This window comes from Eschscholzia californica, unplaced genomic scaffold, assembly GCF_041429995.1.
Source record: "Eschscholzia californica isolate CP2 unplaced genomic scaffold, dmEscCali1.0.p SCAF_5, whole genome shotgun sequence".
Taxonomy (NCBI): domain Eukaryota; kingdom Viridiplantae; phylum Streptophyta; class Magnoliopsida; order Ranunculales; family Papaveraceae; genus Eschscholzia; species Eschscholzia californica.
Window position 1 is genome coordinate 40,865,921 of NW_028238472.1, and position 19,025 is coordinate 40,884,945.

General features: G+C 34.0%; 3 protein-coding genes across 3 annotated transcripts; 1 reads left to right on the forward strand and 2 right to left on the reverse strand.

Annotated features, from left to right (window-relative positions):
* The first annotated feature begins 336 nt into the window (after positions 1-336).
* LOC147539235 (uncharacterized) lies at positions 337-2,295 on the forward strand. The gene is made up of 4 exons (XM_086643091.1): positions 337-1,082; positions 1,355-1,757; positions 1,978-2,065; positions 2,281-2,295. The coding sequence occupies exons 1-4, from the start codon at positions 338-340 to the stop codon at positions 2,293-2,295; spliced, it is 1,251 nt and encodes a 416-aa protein (XP_086499217.1). The 5' UTR covers position 337.
* Positions 2,296-3,298: 1,003 nt separating this feature from the next.
* On the reverse strand, positions 3,299-9,289 carry LOC147539236 (uncharacterized). The gene is made up of 10 exons (XM_086643093.1): positions 7,619-9,289; positions 6,978-7,132; positions 5,946-6,734; positions 5,718-5,855; positions 5,131-5,545; positions 4,700-4,974; positions 4,395-4,519; positions 4,059-4,230; positions 3,578-3,850; positions 3,299-3,376 (listed from the first exon to the last, which is right to left on the reverse strand). Exons 2-10 carry the CDS (start codon positions 7,116-7,118, stop codon positions 3,299-3,301), a joined length of 2,406 nt encoding a protein of 801 aa, XP_086499219.1. The 5' UTR covers positions 7,119-7,132; positions 7,619-9,289.
* A 71-nt stretch (positions 9,290-9,360) lies between these two features.
* CKX7 (cytokinin oxidase 7) lies at positions 9,361-12,942 on the reverse strand. The gene is made up of 5 exons (XM_086642068.1): positions 12,227-12,942; positions 11,888-12,137; positions 11,523-11,798; positions 10,743-11,005; positions 9,361-9,796 (listed from the first exon to the last, which is right to left on the reverse strand). The coding sequence occupies exons 1-5, from the start codon at positions 12,670-12,672 to the stop codon at positions 9,478-9,480; spliced, it is 1,554 nt and encodes a 517-aa protein (XP_086498194.1). The 5' UTR covers positions 12,673-12,942; the 3' UTR covers positions 9,361-9,477.
* Between the last annotated feature and the right edge of the window lie 6,083 nt (positions 12,943-19,025).

Genomic DNA, 19,025 nt, shown 5'->3' on the forward strand with positions numbered 1-19,025 from the left:
CATTATGTATACTTTATTTTACATTATTTATACTTTTACTAATATGGTGTTGTAAATAACATGTACATATATAAAATTCATTACAAATTATACATACTTTTTCTGACATAGTGTTGTAAAAAAATTTGTAATAGGTATAAATTATAGTTTTACATGATACAAAGTACGCATACTTTTTTTACAATTGACTGCTATTCTCATACATACAGAACAAAGTACGTAATTTGTTCTGTACAGTTTGAATTGTTTACGTATCTTAACAATTTGTCTGTATTGAAAAATATCCATAATTATTAATTCAATATCAAATAATTTAATATTATGTTTTACAGAACAGATGGAGATTCAAGCAGATTCATCACTACAAAGCAAGAAGACGATACTAAAATCCGATGGTTGGGATAAAATGTTTACTGAACCTGGTCAATTATTTCCCGGGGGTGCTAAAGCCTTTCGATTTGCTCTTCGGCAATATAGTATAAATACTGGCCATGATTTTAAATTTATTAAAAATGATTCGAAGCGGGTAACTGCTGTATGTCCTGTTGAAGATTGCAAATGGAGAGTACATGGATGTGCTCCATTGAAATGCGAATTTATGTTTATTTTGAAAGACATGGAAATGAAACATGACTGTGAAGATTTCATTAAGAAGAACAAGAAACCAAAAATAAACAGTTCTTTTGTTGGGAAACTTATTTTAGATGATGTTACAAGAAGTCCAGATCGTTCCACAGCAAGTCTGAAGAAAGATTTCTTGAAAGATTACGCTGTCCAACTTCCATATTACTACACTTACGAGGGGAAGAAAATAGCAATGAATGAAGCATTTGGTCAAGAAGGAGATTCCTATGCAAAACTTAGATGGTATGCTGATGCCTTTTCACGTACCAACCCAAACAGCATAGTACAACTTGAAGTTGACGAGGTGTCTCGGAGATTTAAAAGAATTTTCATTGCACCACATGCTTGTATAGTTGGCTTCCAATATTGTCGACCAGTTTTATATGTTGATGGGACTTTTTGCAAAACTCGTTTTAACGGGTGCATACTGGCTGTTGTGGCTAAAGACGGTAACAATGGTAAATTCTGAACATTCTTAAATTTATCAAACTTAATATAAAAAGTATCCACTTTTTTCAACATCATATTACATTTTTTTGTGTACATTACTATATATTTACAATAAATTATGAAAACTTTACATAAAATTTTATATGTTTTTTTAGATTTTCATACTTTATATTTATGTACATTACTTTAAATATACCATAAATTATGAAAACTTTACAGTAGTATCCTTGATAAATATTTAAATATAGAGTACTTTCACTCAAATATTTTCAAATTACAGGTCTATTTCCGTTAGCATATTCTGTGGTTGATGTTGAGAATGACCAAAATTGGGACTGGTTTCTAAGGCATTTGCGCAATGCTCTGAATATGGAAAAGACTTATATCTTTATTTCAGACCGTCACAACGGTATAATCAACGGTGTTAAGAACATTTTTCCGACAGCACACCATTCGTTTTGTGTTTGGCATCTAAGGAACAATCTGAATTTAAGATTGGCAAATGGAGCTAGAAAATCAAAATTCTTCCAAACATTAATTTTCAAGGCTGCTAGAGCTCTTCCCGAGTCTGAATATCACGCAACTATTAACCAGATGATACAGATGGGTGGTTCAAAAGTTGCTGCATTTTTTCAATCCTTAGACCCTTCTTCTTGGGCAGATGCTTTCTTTCCCGGTATAAGGTACGATCAGATAAAATAGTCTATTCATTTCATTATCTATATTGATTTTTTTTTAGAACATTATGTACTTTACCGTATAAAGTACTGACTTTGTTATGCAAATAACATGTTCTTGGCACAGCAGTTATACATCTTTTCTGTACATTATTTATTCTTTATAAAAAGAATTTTCATTTTTTAAAAAAATATAATAAAATTTACATACTTTTTTTTTGTACAGATACACAGCGATATCATCTCAACTATCAGAATCCTTTAACAATCAGATTCGTCATGCTCTTGGACTACCAATTACAGCAATGTTGGAGGCAATTCATATTCATATAATGAACAAAATGAACACAGCACGCGAATTGTCTAAAAAATGGACTACATTCTTGTGTCCAACCATCACTGATCTGTTGAAAGCAAAATATGATAGTGCTGCAACTTGTAATATTGCCCAAGCAACCCCATTCATATTCGAGGTTTACTCAGAACCTTCTCATTGTGTTAATCTTCTACAGATTTCTTGTACTTGTAGAAGGTGGCAAGTTGATGGTGTTCCTTGTGAGCACGCAATGTTGTGCATTAAAAGCTTGTCTGAAGACCAACAAGATTGTTTTTACGATCCTATTTGGACAACGGAGTCTTATGTGAAGACTTACCAGGAACATATAATGCCTATATCCAATGTTGATGAACCAAGGATTTTTTATGAAGCTACCAAAATTCTCCCACCGTTGATTCGTCGTAGACCAGGTCGTCCAAGAACAGTACGGATCGAGAGCTCGGGAAATATGCCAAGAAAATTAAGGATATGTGGTAGGTGTAAGCAACCTTCTTACCACAATCGCAAAACATGTAGGGCAAACATTTGATGTATTTACATATGTTACATTACACTTTCAATCCAAATAATTTAAAAATATTCAATCTTTTTTTCCTACGTTTTGTTTCACTATTCTATTTTTATTCTTTATCAAAAGGGTATACTTTAGTGGTTTTGGTATTAACCTTGCCTAACATATGTGGTTAATATTAAAGAACACCAATTACACCAAATACAGTACAATTGATGTATTTGGTGCAAATTAGTTAAAGTTTGTACAGACTTTAAAGTTACATAATTTTTCTGTTTAAAAGTTCTTGTTTTGTTTCATAAATTGACTGTTATTTATTGTTAAAGTTTCATACTTTGTTTCATGTTGTCCGTAATTTATTTCATTTTTTTTACATGTGTCGTACATAACACGTTATTTACCAACACGTTATTCATATTTGTATCATAAATTAAAGGAAGAAACTTGATAAATTTCAGACATTTTTTCAACAAATATGATATTTTAATTAAAAATTACAGTTCCCATCCAAATATTTTATACTTCAAACTGTCAAATATAATTCATTACAACTATTTTAAAATCCAAAAAATAAAACCATACTTTAATTTAAACTATATTAAAGTTTTTTTCCACAAATCTCTGGTTTCATACAATAGCTCGTACGTCACTTCCGCTCTTCTACGCTGAGCTAATTCAATCCAATCGTGCGCAAGGTATTCATCCGGTACTCCCCATTTGTAATGTTTCATGAATACTAAATCCATATGAAGCATAACAAATAGTCCACAATCCGCACTGTCAATCATTGAAATAACAATTAATATGAAACCACAAAATAATTTATAAACTATATAACTATCTGTATGCATTACAGTAATCACAAAAGTGTGAAATATTTTGTACTTACTTTTCTCCTTGTTGATGATCATACGGCGTCTTCGAAATCTTACATTTTTTCTTAAATTCAAGACTCACATATTTAGTTTTGTGAAGCACATCTAATATGTATTGTCCATATCTTGCAGCATTTTCTTCACATTGTTTACGGAGCTTTGTGTCAAAGAACAACGAGTTGTAATGGGTCCAAGACTGATCAAAGTAATCAAATACTAACAAAGTCCAATGAATACCCCTACTAACATCTGTACTCATCGAATGACACATTGGAGCAACTATATAAGATATAAGCCCTCTTTCAGCCTCATTTATTAACCGATCTGATAGGTGGGGGTCTATGTTTGACTGAGCTGACTTGCAATTTATCATTGTCTGTCAAATAAAAACAACATACTGTATCAATCAATATGAATACTTTTCAATAAAGTATTTATAATTTATGACAGACAATACACATATTCTGAATAAATTATACATACTTTTCTAATCATTCTAAACCTTTCATCTTTACAAAAAATGTAATGTATACATATAAAAACTTTTCTATTATGAAATTATGAATTCTGTAATTAAAACTTACCCATAATTCAGAAGCGAGAACGAACACTTGTCCAGCCCCTTTTAAAACTTTGGAAGATAGATGCTTTGACCACCAATTTATAAGCTGAGCATCGGGTTCACAGTTCATCATAAGCCAATTCACCTCTCTTCCTCTAACATCACTTATCAGATTTGATTCCCATACAATTGTTCTGCATGTTAATTGTTGTTAGTTTAAAAAATGAATTTATAGCAAAATATTTATATTATATTAGAGATAACAGATTATGTTTGTTACAATCATCATAATGTAACACAAACAACAAAACATTTCATAACATAGTCAAAGACAAGTATTAAACTTCTAATTCATTACTTCATCTTCACTCCTTGGTTAAACTCCTCAAGCAGACCCTTCTCATTGTCTTTCACTTTCTTCCAAACTTTGCTCCTCTTCCAGTTGCTAAGTGGTTCATCATCATCAATCGAAACTCCCTTCCCCTTTTTATCTAATTCTTCAACATTCACAGCTTCCTTTTTCGCAATTTCCTTTTTTTTTTCTTTCTCGGCCTTTTCTTTTGGCTCGGCCTTTTCTTTTGGCTCGGCCTTTTCAGTGAGTTTCCTTGTTCTGGGAGCTTGTTTGATTCTCTTAATAAGAGAATTCTGTTTTGGTGTTTCAACCGGATCAACTGTTTTGTCCGATCCGCCCTTAACAGCTTTTGATTTTGTTCTCTTCTTCTTTACTGTGGTTGGAGTTGTCTGGACAAAGTCATCATCTATGAGACTATCTGTTTCAGCATTCTCTTGATAGGTTTTTGCAACTTGAACAACGTCGGTGAAGTCGGGTGCATTTGTGAAATCTATTCCCAAATCAAAATTAGGAGTTGAACTATAATTCTGCTCTTCCTCATTATGCACCAACACAATGGCTGTGCATGGCACGTTTCCATCATCATCTGACAACATAAATCATGTGTAAAAAAATCATTTGTCATAAAATTTACAAAACAGTATATATCATTTTTTCCTGTGACTATAAATGTATCTGTAAAGTATGCATAATTTACTATCAATTATAAATAAATTCAGTATAAGTATTTATAATTACTGACCTTCCTGTTGTTGTTCTTCAACATTTTCTTCTTCCTGAACCTTATCATCCGGTTGTACTCCATCAATCTTCTCATCATTGACGTTATCTTTCTCCCCAACATTATTTTCCTCCTCATTCCGGTCCACATTAACTCCACCACTTCCTTCATTATAATCATTATGAATCAATGATTCATCCCTCTGTTCAGACTGTAAAAGTAACATCAGTTGTGTTACTTCATTTCTCAAACTTTCAATCTCCTCATCCTTTTTCTTTAATTCTTCTTTTTGTTTATTCACTTCTCTACTCAGGGCTTCCATCATCTCCAAGTTATTCAACTGTTCTTCAAAAGGTATTTCCACAACTACCTTTTCAGTAAACTTTAACAGTTCCTTCTCTTCTTCACTCACATCATCCACAACATCCTCATAAACCTGTATGTATAAATTTACATAAATAACAGAGTGTTCTGTAAATGAATTCAACAACGTTATGAAAGTATATATAATTTATTATAAATTACATATACTTTTTAAACAAATATTACATATTTGTAAAGAATTTAAATTTCAATCAATGAAAGTACAGATAAAAAGTTGATTTTACCTCCTCAGGTACAAGTGCAGCTAGATCTTTTTCCATCCCATTTCTAAATCCATCCACAGACCACCTCAAGAACCTTGGGTATCTTGTTGCATTCAGTGCATTTTTCGGATACAGATTAGTATGCATGCACACCCAGAACTAAAGGAAAAAAAGAAATGTAAATTATTCATACTTTATATGAAATAATATGCAATTTATATAACAGAGGGTTGTAAAAAATTTACTCACAGGCAAAAGTAACAAGCAACCAGATGCTTTGGTTGGGTCTTCTGAATGTTTGTCGATCGTTTCCATCATATATGAGTGTATGGCTCTTGGCCATGACACCCTGTTGATTGCTCTTCTAGACTGGATGTTCTTATAAATGCTAGGCAATACAGTGAAACCAGCCAAAGTGGCAAACAGGAAGCTCGCCGAAAACATCATAATTAGAAGACCAACAAATTCTATTGCTGGTTCACTGTTCCTCACGCATTTCTGAAGTGCATTCCCAACAACAGCACTTGAAAGACCCATATTTTTGTTTCTTGATGCTTCAAGTGTTTCCTTAAAATACTTGGTCAAGAACGCACACTTCATAGGATCTAGATCATTTTTCTTAGGGAATGCCTCATATTCAAAACCCTCCATTGGCATTCCCAACAACAAAGATACATCTTCAGGTTTGAATTCTATCTCAATACCCCCAATAACAAATTTCTTTGTCGATTTTTTATATCGACAAAGAACATCCAAAATGGCAATTGTTGGACGACTAGTGTAATTCTCCCTTAATATTGTACCTTCTGCCATAGCATCAAACAATTGACTGAAAGGAGTTTTGCTTATCTCCTCCTTCATTTCTTCCGTCATATAGGAACGGATGTTATTGATCAACTCAATTGGTTTGCTGAGGGTGTATCTGAATAGTGCCAATGTCTTTTGCTCCGGTATTAGTTTCTGTTCCCCTACTATATCAACCCACCTACTAGAGCTTCCTTTGTCCTTCAACTTCAAACTTTTAGAACTACCACCAGCCTGCAAAATATTACAAAAAAACACAATTGTAAACTATAACATAAATCATGTAAAGTACGAATACTTTACCTAACAGGATGGAAATTCCTATATACAGAATGAATATTTTAAAGTATATCACAAATTTGTATATACAACAAGCCATAAACTGTTAAAAGATCAACACATATATGTAAATTAATCATAATTTATCAATGTAGCTTCACAATATCAATAAATTATTTCTTATTCCAAATACATTACCTCAGATACTGATGTTTCTTTAGTTTTTGATTTCTTCTTAACAACTACTTCTTCAACAGTGGCCTTTCTTTTCATTGGACTCCTTCTTAATGTGCTTGTTTCTTCAGTAACATTCGATTTAGATTTACCTTTAGGTGCCATATTCAACCTTTTTGCTGCAATAAACAACCTTTTCATTAAACCCTAAACCAAGATCAAAAATTTCATTAAACCCTAAATCAAAAATAATGGTTCCATTTTCCATAAATTATATGTTTTTTTTAACACAAATGTATCTTATTATGAAACAGAAATAAAAGTTTAAATAGAAGATTTAGGTTTTTCAAGTAAAACTAAAGATTTTAATGTCGAGAGTATCTTCAAAAACATCTAAAGATCTATTATTCATGAAACAGAATCGATTTTGTACCCCTTTTTTCAAAATAAGAACGAACGAAAAAACTCTAAATCTGTTTGAATCTCCATTAAACTGAAAAGAACCTTCCTATTTAAAGAGAAATCTTTACCAAAATCAACAAATCCTCTTCAATAGTAAGTTAAAATGACATGCAACAACTATTTATAATGATTTCAACGAAAAGAACCTCACTTTTCGATTTAAAACGATTTCATAACGAAAAGGGGTTTATGAACCAGCTTACCTTTTCACCTGAAGAGGTTCTTCAATGAAAAAGATGAATGGAGAAGATGAAAGGATGCAAACTTTCTGTTTCGGTCGATCTCGTTAGGGTTTATCTTCGAGGAATCCGGAAGAAAAGATTGAAATCCCAAATGAAGTAGGTTTAGAGAGAGAAAGTGTCTTTATGAAGATTGGTATCCAATCTGTTTCGGCCGAAATAAAGATCCCCCACAAATCACGCCCACGGGTTTTGGGAAAGTTTCCTAAAACCCTCGTAAATTCAAAAAACCCAGGGTTTTTTGATTTGGGATACATTTGGTATTACCCAATAAATTATCCATACTTTATACCCTTCTTGTAAAAGGACCAAAAATCCATAATCTAAGAAGAGTGGTCTATAGATCTATTATCAAATTAATTTTGGTCTATATACCCATGGACTCTTACATAAAACTAGTTCCATATCAATGATACATTAATCTTCAAATTCTAAGTTATAATTGGGAAGATGAGAGCTAATTAAAGATAGGCCCACATCGAGTACTAAAGAAGTGTAAAGGCTTATAAGCAATTACTAATGGTCACTGTTCTGGGGAAAGCATTAAAGCTTCCGGAGAAGACGGTGGAAAACAAAAGAAATTAAACCAAACACCCCTTTAATGTCGCCGGAAAAAGTCGTCGGCCGGATGTTGCCGGCGACTTCACCATCTTCCCTTTCTCTCTCTTCTCCCTCTCTTATCTTTCTCTCTCTTCTCCCTCTCTTCTCTATTTCTTCTCTCTTTCTTCTCTTTCTTCTCTTTATCTCTCTTTCTTCTCAATGTCTCCGGCGAAGGGGAGGAGCCCCTTCGCCGGAGCTCGTCTGGTTTCCAGATGAAACCAGATCTGGTTTCGTATGGAAACCAGACCTCCGGCGAAGGGGCTCCTCCCCCTTCACCGGAGATGGAGAGGAGAATAAAAAAATTTGTCGTCGGAGATGATGGAGTCGTCGGAGATGGTGGAGTCGCCGGAGAAAAGAAGAAGAAGCTGAAAAGGATTTGGTTGTTTGAGGAAATAAAAAGGTCTATTTTTTTTTCCACCCAAAACTTCACACCCCGGAAACTATATAACTTTCCCCAAAGCGCTGACCTTACTCATTCATACTTGGCTATTCTGTAAGAATTGATATAGTGTTTTACGAAATTTGCACCACGCAAGTAGCGTACGTGCGTGGGTGGATTGACGTTGTGGACGTTTAGAGGTGCAATTGCATGTACAAGTTGTCGCTAGGAGCGCGGGAGCATCTGGATTTAGTATGTTAGATGCGATGAGATGAACAAGATCTGTTCTGATCTTCCTGTGAAAACCTTTCCTGCAGTGATTACACAGATCACTATGCAACGGTCCATAATAGTCTCGTTGACTGGTCAAAGCCTATTGGACTCAGTCATTGTGACTGTATCCAACAATCATTGCGACTCCTCACGAGTCTGAACTGTGGATATTCCTATTGTTTACAAGACAAAATTCATATCGTTTACAAGAGTTTAGTTTAGTTTAGAGGCTTTCAGAGTATTGGAGAGAAGACTTCTACGTTCTTGGGGAAGAGATCATCGCCTTCAATCAGATCATCCACTTGGTTGAAAATATATCTCACTCCTGCAACATCTCTAATTGCAGATGTTCTTGTGTTATCTATACTAATTTATTTTCATACAAAAGGCAATGATGAAATTTTAACAATATATACATATAGATAAGTGCACATAAGAAAGGAAAGAAAGGATATGATTAAAGCATAAGAAAAATTTCATTGAATACTCATTTACATTGGCCCACATTCTTTTGGAACAAAGTACATGAAAAATTAATAATGCAAAATATTTTTCTTTTCTCTTTTCCCCACTACAACAAAGGATGAGCCCTTGAGAAAATTCTTTGACCAGGAGCAAGAATAGCCATTGGATCGAACCGAACTTTCCGATCGACAAATCTTGACCATTGTTTACCAAAATGAAACTTCCATTGTTCTTCTGATTTATAATGTGGCAAATAAAGCTTAAAATCAAAACCTAATTTAATACAACATTGAATAATTTGTTGATTTTCAGAAATTAATTGATCAATTGGTGGGCCCTTTAATTGTGGTATATGAAATCGAAGTAATGCTACTAAATAAAATATTTCTCCTTCAGGTAATACCACTGATGTCCTCGAATCCCACCTGATCACAAAAATTCAAACGGTAGTGAGATTGGGCATACGTAACTTTTATATATTTTAAGTACAACAAAGATTTTCTCCTCTAAGGGTATTTACGTCATTTCAAGTAGTATAAACAGTGACGAATATAAATCAAGCCAAAGGACAGTAGGATACGTAACCAAAATCTCAATTTCTAAAAGAAGGTGAATTTAGAAGTGACGAAAATACCCTTTCTTCTTTTGAAAGAACATTCTTTTTGGTCAAACTCTGCCACATTTCTGAAATTTGGCCAACCTTCTATGACTAAAACTCTTACCTCATCAAAAATCTAACGGCTTAAGTTATGACACGTGGAGTAAATTGAGCAGTACCATTACGTGACGTAAGATCTGAATCTGACGTGGCTTGGAAGGTAGGCAATTAATTATGTACACGTTAACATAATGGGCCCCACGAAAGATCTCTTAAATAAAACGGGAAGAAATCTCACCCACTCAATCTGTGAGATACGCCGAATAGTTGAAAAAGTCAACCAGATTTGCTTAGATCATGAGCAAATTGGGTTTGAGAGATAAGTGAGAGAGAGAATATCTTGATTACCGATTTTAGCCCTAGTGGGTCTATACCTAATTTTTGAATTTGTTGACATACTGTAAACACGTCATATCAATTCAGAATGTACCCATCACTCATTATCTAACACGTGGCAGAAAATCCAAATGAAATTTTAGAGCGGGTCCAATATTGTGGTCGATTTGTTGTGGGACCCACTCACTGTAATGCTTGAGTAGCTAGTAGGTGGGGCCTGAACTAGGTTTTGTTTAGAATATTGAACTCTGACCATCCATTTTGATGATCTCTCAATTGTTTTAACTACAAAGAAATTTTGACTTTCAAATCTAACGGTCAGGATTTGAGATGTTTTGAACAAGTGATGAAGATGAAGGGATTAGGGTTTTACTTACTTGCTTTTCAACATGGGGTAGATTAACATAGGCCCACCAATTCCATCCTTCAAGATGTTCTTGAAAACCACTCGATCAAAATCAGCAATATCTTTCTTCGAGATCAACATATTCAACCAAGGGTGAGGATTATCCCAAATACCATTAGCTTTAGCTTCTTCCTCTTGTCGTTTTACACGTAATAAAAACTCAACATACCCTAAATCCACCTCAAACTTAAGATTCCTAATAAATCTCAACCGTCCAATCATCTTGCCAATAACCTAATACATAGGACAGTAATAAAAACAAAATATTAAGGACAGTTTTGTCATTTATACAACCCGACATTTCTTTTTGATTTGGTGAATCTGAAAATGATGGGCCGTTTTGTACATTACAAATCATTGGCCCACCCTATGAAACGATATCGGGTCGGGGATGGGTTTGAAGTAAGATTACTATTTTACCCTTAAAGGGTAGTTGGATTAGCAAGAATGACACTGCTTAGAAGAATCCGAGGCAACTTTGGCTTTTTTGACGGCGGGGGAAGATTTTGGAACCAAAAACGAAGAGGATAACTTTAGAAGGCAAAATCTCGTAATTTAGGGGGAAAAGCAGGGGTATTTTTATAAATTTTCACGCCAGAAAATCCAATGGAAGATATAGTCTGACCCGTATTGTCAGTTTCACTCGAATTGCTTACGTCATCTATTAAGTTACAAATATAATCGTTTTTTTTATTTATATTCAACGGTTAGAAAGGTAGAGGTATTTAAGTTAAAGTAAGACTGTATATACCTTATCAACAGAGAATGGATCGTCGTCGGTTCGGTGATGAAAAGCAACCTCTAAACAATATAGAACCGGTCCGGCGGTTCTTGGAATCCGGCAATGGTCAAACTTCTGATCTGAACTGAACGGAACCGACGGCCAACCGTTGACTGGGTCATCACTATTCACAAAAGCAAATCCTTCCACGTAATCAAACGAGTCACACTCAGCCCTAGTTATTAAAAACTCGGCATCACTTGAAAACTCATCAAATTCACTATACACCATTCTTATCCATCTCACCTACAAAAAAACGGAAAACGATTATTCTGTAACAGGTTTTACAATAAAAAAACGGAGGATGGTAAAAATACTAAAATGTGGTTTTTTACCATATGGGGAGCTTTTTGTAATAAAACCCTAGCTCTTGTAATGATTCCAAATTGACCTAAACCACCAAGAACACTAAAAAACAGTTCCGAATTTTGATTTTCGGAACAAATTAACATTTCTCCTTTTCCCGTTACAACTTCTAATTCCGTTACGTTTGATGTTTGTGGACCGTAACGGAATGCTTGACCACTTATACCGGCATTTGATAACGTACCACCCACCGTTAATCCAAGGTAATCCGTCCATGACCTAATTATCAAAAAACAAAATTACAACATCATCAATTTCTAGAGAGAGAAAGTGTCTATAGAGAGAGAGAGAGAATTTAGATAGTATACCTAGGAGCAAGGCCGAATCCATAAACACAACGAATTAGTAAATCTTCCCATAATACCCCTCCGCCGACGTCAACAAAAACGGACCCACCAATTCTAACAAGATCAATCTGACCGTTAATTGATTTCATTTCAATCACTAATCCTTTATCAGCCATAGCTTGACCGTTGATTGAATGACCATTACCTTTAACAGCAACCGTTAGATTTGATGATTTTGATACAGTTTTAATAACTCTAACTAAATCATCCGGTCCAACCGGTTTGATTATAGCTAGTGGTTTTGTTTGAATCATTCCACCAAAATCCTTACCGGCTGAACCGGTACATTCAAAATCGATTTTTCCTTGTAAATCTAACTCGTTACATAGATTTGTATCACCGTTATTTTCTAGTGGTTTTGTTTCGCTATCCGTTTCCGAAACAAACTGTTCCAAATACGCTATCATGGTTTTACCGTTTTACAGAAAAAAAAAAAATCGGTTTGAGGTTTCTGGTCTGACCCACTGGTGAACCGGTTTCAAAATCTCTCTTCTTCTTCACTCACTGTGGAGGTTGAAGGTTAAATAGAGAAAGAAAGGGTTAGAGAGAGAGAGAGAGAGAGAGTGAGGGAGAGATAGGGGTGTATTTATTTGTGAGTTGGGGTTGATTTATGACGTCATTGAAGTACTTTCAGTATCTGTAGTTGACGCCTTGATCAAATGGACATCCTTCTGTCTGCCACTTTGGTATTTTAATAATTTATTTAATCAAATATTTCTTTATTTATATATTTTTATTTGTTTATTTTATTTTATTTCATTTCTTAAGTTATTTTTTCTTCTTTTTTAAGGTTACTATTTTCCACTTAATTTTTTTTTTTTGTTAAAGGTATTTTCCACTTAATTAGATTTAAAAGTTGGTTTAGGTCCTACAAATAAAGAGTTGTATGATTCTTAACCTCCTTATGAGTTATGATTTACAAATTGAGCTTGCAGAGTAAACACCACTCGATGGTGAGATTAATATAGAACTCTAAAGATTGGTATTAGATCAAACTTTAATAATGATATTGATGTAAATGATATTTGTTGTGCCACGTAAAGCTACACATACAAAAATGTAATTACACGTGGACCAATAGTGAATACGAAAAGGTTGATGGGACCTAACAATCAATTGACATTTGTAAAACCTTTTTCATGAGCCACATCAATTAGTACATTCTTTAATCATGTTTTGGCATAATACAAGTTTAATATCCATCACACCAAGGTTTATTTGTCACTTTTGGTGGAGCCTTTGTAATATCCCGTCCTCGATTCAATTACAAGATTTTCCAATGTGAAAATTTGATGTAAAAGATAAGACTCTGCAATCTTATAAAAAATCTAATAAATAAGACTTTTTTTTTTCTGGTTCGGATTTAGAATAGTTAGAGAAAACTTAGATCAACAATAGAAAGACACTGATGAGCTTACAATAGTATTTATTGTGCTTTAAAGTTTGATAGTTATGTCACATCTAATTAGTACCTAAAGTTTTTTGTTGAAATTAATATATAAAGTTGGTTTAGGATTTAATTAAATTTGAGAATCCAATGTGTTGGATGAATGGAGAGAAATTTGAGTTGGAAAATATTTCATCCATATTTTATCAACGGTCTCCTTTATCACAAATTTAATATTGGTAAAATGGCAGATATATGCATTATTTCTAAACAAGTAAAAAGATCCATATACTCTTTCGAAGTTCATTTGAACAAATGTGGCATACTCTTTAGAAGTTCCTGTCCCTACACTCCTGATCAAAATAGGAGAGCTGAAAGGAAGAGCAGACACATCACCTCAGTAGGAAACACTTTGCTCATTCAGGTTTCCATGCCTGAGCACTTTTGGTTTCATGTTTTTTATACAGCAGCATATATAGTCAATAGGACACCTACAAAGGTACTCTCTGATAATACTCCCTGTGAGATATTATTTCATAAGCTTCCTAACTACTCTATGATAAAAGTCTTTGGCTCACTGTGCTATCCTTATCTAGGAGATATCTATAAACTAAGTCCTAGGTCAGCTAGGTGTGTTTTTATTGGGTATAGTCCTACTCATAAAGGCTACAAATACTCAAAGAGTCTATATCTCTAGACATATCATATTTGATGAATCCTCCTTTACATTTACTGAGAATACAGTATCCAATACCCCATCTTCTCAGGAGCACACACCTATCTATCAGGTATTACCTTTGTCTTCTCTTGCTTCTAGTCTAATCCAGTCCATTCCACCATACCACACAAACTATTCTCTATCTGATCAAGAGATCAAGAGGTTTTATCTTCAATTCATCTTCTCAAACATCCATTCCTTCTCCTTCTCGATCCTCATATCTCTCATGATTCACCAGCTCAAAGTGAATCTACTGTACCAACTTCCACTCAGATGGAACCTATTTCCCCCCACTGAAACTAATATACATCCAATGCAAATAAGATTAAAGAGCGGAATTACAAAATCCAAGAATATCCCTGACCATGTGGCTCATTTTACTACTCCATATGCATTTCCATCTTCCTATATTGCTGTCATATCACCTATTCATGAACCAAGGACTTATAAGGAGGCTATCAAATCTGACCATTGGATTCAAGCTATGCAAACAAAATATACAACACTTATGCACAATCACACTTGGTCCTTGACTCCTAAATTACCCTCTATGAACATTCTTGGATGCAAATGGATTTTCAAAGTAAAGTACAAATCATATGGTTCCCTAGAGAGCTACAAAACAAGACTGGTGGCTCAGGGGTATGATCAACAAGAAGCATTTGATTATCAGGAAACATTTAGTCCAGTTGTCAAGATTCAAACAGTGAGAGTAACACTCACAATTGCAGTAACTCATAAGTGGCTTATTCAACAGCTAGATGTGTCAAATGACTTTCTCCATGGAGATCTATCAGAGGATGTTTATATGAAACAACCTCCTGTGTTTGAAGACTCTCATCATCCAGATTTTGTTTGTCATCTCAACAAATTATTATTATATGGACTTAAACAAACACCTAGGGACTAGTTTACAAGGATAGCTACATATCTTCTTTAGGGGGGTTTCACTCAAAGTTCTTCTGACACATCAATGTTCATTTATCACAAGGATGATCAACTATTAATCTTCCTTCTTTATGTCGATGACATTATTCTCACTGGATCCAGTGATTCTTTAATGTCCAAGTTGGTCTCTGATCTAGGCAGAGAATTTTCCATGAAACAATTAGGAGCTCTCCATTTTATCTTGGGCATAGAGGTTCATCAAGGTGACAAGTCACATTCCTTGAAACTCACTCAATCAAAATATATTACTGAACTTCTTCATAAGGCTGAGCTCCTTGATTGTAAGCCTAGCTTGGTTCATGTGTCTTATGGCAAGAGAGTGTCCAAATTAGAAGGTGAACCACTTGAAAGTCCTTTGTTTTATAGGAATATTGTGGGAGGACTCCAATATGCTACAATGGCAAGACCTGATATCACTTATGCTGTGAACTATTTGACACAGTTTATGCATCAGCCTAGGTCCTCTCATCTCATCTTGTTGAAAAAGGTACTCAGATACTTGAAGGGTACTCTAGGAGCTGGCATTACTATCATTGAAGGAGATTTATATTCTCTCTATGGATTCTCAAATTTAGATTGGGAAAGTTGTCCTGATTCAAGTAGATCAACAAGTGGCTATTGTATATTTCTTGGCTCAACCCCTTTCTGTTGGTCTTCAAATAAACAAGACATTGTCTCAAGATCTTCCACTGAAGCAGAGTATAGAGCATTGTCCTTCGCAACTTCTGAAATATTATGGATATCCTATATCTTAAAAGAGCTTCATGTGCATATAAAGCTGCCTATAGTGTTGTTCAGTGACAATATGGGAGAAAAATACTTGGCTTCCAATGCTCGAACCAAACATGTTGAAATAGAATTTCATTTTATTAGGGATTTGGTTACCAATAATAATCTTGCAGTTAAATTTGTACCCTCAGATGAGAATTTGACAGATCTCTTCACCAAGGGAGTGTTGTACTCTACTTTGGAATTCATTAAATGCACATTCATGTTTCTTCCCAATTCGAAACATGTGTTTGTGGGAGGGGGGGGGGGGGGGGGGTTGTGTGAGATAGAAGAATCAGAGTAAAGAAGATTGAGCTGAAATAACTTTATTAACAGACTGTTATGGGCGAGTTATCTACTCGTGTGACATTCACGTGAGAATAAGTGTTCGTTAGTGAATGAACTAATTACTATTTAGTTAGTTAATCTGTAACTAAATCTCTCTCTCTCTCTCTCTCTCATTCTCTCTCTAGAATAACTGTCAAAACCTATAAATATAAAGAGATGATCGTAATCATAGTTACGAAGTAACATGAATCAATAAACTTTTGTTTACATAGGTGATCTACAACTACAAGTATAGATTTTAAATTTATTTATGTTACTCGTACAATAATTCCAATGCAACATTGAAATAAAATTATTAGATTTAGGTGTCAACAGTGAATATTTTTTTTTGAATAAGAACTGTGAAATTAGATATATGTAAATTGTCTCCTTCCTATTTTGCTATTTTTAAATATTCTATTATAAAGGTTTCTCCGGTGCAACACTGAAGAAAAACTCTAAAATTTATATTCATTATCAAATTAATTGAATTGTATAGATGACACTTAAAGATCATCAAGAAGACACTATGTATTTAGAGTGTCATCTTAAATATCTCAATAATAAATATTGCCACATTATTTTAGAGATACAAATTAAACATTGCATTGAAGATGAATTTTAATGAAAACGTTATGTATAATAAACGCTATCAGATTATTTTAGATTTACAAAATTGAATTACAAGCTCTTATTATGAGTTTCTTAACTTCGTAAATAAACCCATAATTTGAAACCCTCATGTCTTCTCATAGGCCCGTCAGATGGTCTGTCGTGAGAGGTCTGCTAAGAAAATGGAGATTTATATGTTTGGACAATCTATATAATAAAAGAGGAGGATATCTTTTTTTTAAATATACACTCCTCTTCAATGACTAAGATTACACATCACAGTCCACCACCCTTTGGTGCAGCGGTTGGACACCCCTCTTAAGCCCATGAGGTCGTGGGATCGAGTCTCGGTGGAAGCAGTTTGCCATCAATATTTATCTCATGTAATTTAGGCAATCTATAAAGTAAGTAATATAATAAATTTGTCGGGCTTTAGGCCTCTTTCATTATGTCGGGCTTTAGGCCTCTTTCATTGTGGTTTAAATAAGGCGGTTATCGTGCTCGTCACATCTTCATGATGTATCAATGCCTTGTAACGACTAACGTAGATCGTAGTCGATTCTCAAAAAAAAAAGATTACACATTACAAACTTATCTTAAAGGGTTGAGATCATATCTTCTAAGCTTATATGTGTTGACATTGTATCTCCCAAATTTATCTTCAATAGCTAAGATTACACCTCCTAAATTTATTTTCAAAGGTTGAGATTATTAGACTGTTTGTGTCCACCAAACACGAGTTATGCCCTCGTATATCTTATTCTAAAAATAACTATATATATATATTAGATGTATTATATATAAATATAAATACACCAGCCCGAATATGCCCCTAATAAACCTTCACTTTTGTTTGTACCAAACAAAAGTATGGAAGTCTAAATCAAAAAGTTTAGAATGTCAATAAGTATATAATCTGAGTTATCTCCAATTTTTTTGACTTTTCAAGATTTCCAACTTTAATGGAACCCTAATTGATATTGGAATCAAACAAAGTTTACTTTACTAATGGTATATCTAGATTTGTAATAGAATATATTGATTTTATAGCGATATTGGAAAAGAAAACAATTACATTAGTCATTCATAATATAGTTAATTGATTTCAGTTTTTTTTTTTTTTTTTTGTTAAAGGAGTTAATTGATTTCAGTTGTAGACAAATGTTTTTATTTTCTAAAAGAACAACAAATCTACTTCTTCCTAACTACATTGAGTAATATTACACAATAAAACTTTCAATTTCATTTGAGGCAAAACGAATTTTTGCAAATTGAGATGGGGGTATGCTTGTTAAAACAGGTCCAATTGTATGGGACTTAGATTTTCAGCCAAAGTCTCGTACTCAAACCCACTTTTTCTGGGCTGAACTTAGGCTCGGGCCTAAAGAAAAGTTTAGTCGGCCCTAAGGGTAGAGAAGGCTGAATGGGTTTTGGCCCTCCCAACATATGATTGTTGGGAGTTCCGGTCATACATTGGGTGCCCAGCTGAGTTGAATCAAATCCAACTCATCTGGGCAGATCAAATACGGTCGCTGGATCAAGTCTAACTGCCATATTTGATCAAATTGGAAACAGATCCAACGCTCTAATTTCGGGATGGCTCTCTATGAATAGGGAACTAACCTACACAATCCGCAAATCACTCTTCTCTCTCATTTTCTTTGGCGATTGGTAAGGGGAGCTAGGAATTGTTGTTGGGGAGTTGTAGTACAAATTTCATTTTTTGTACTACAGGTCCCATACCAATTTAGTATTAGGAACTATTTTTTTGAATTTTAAGTTAAATATTGATATTCAGAGGGATTAAAAAACGATTATAGAATTTCTAAATTTAAAAATTTTAATTGTAACTTTTTTAAAGATTGTTGTTTGTTCATGATTTAAGATTTCAAGTCTAAAACGATAATGTTTCATTTTATAAATGTCATGGCCTTGAAAATTAGATATGATATGAGTTGCAATAGAGTTTTATATTAATTTTTGCTCTAATTCAAATTATC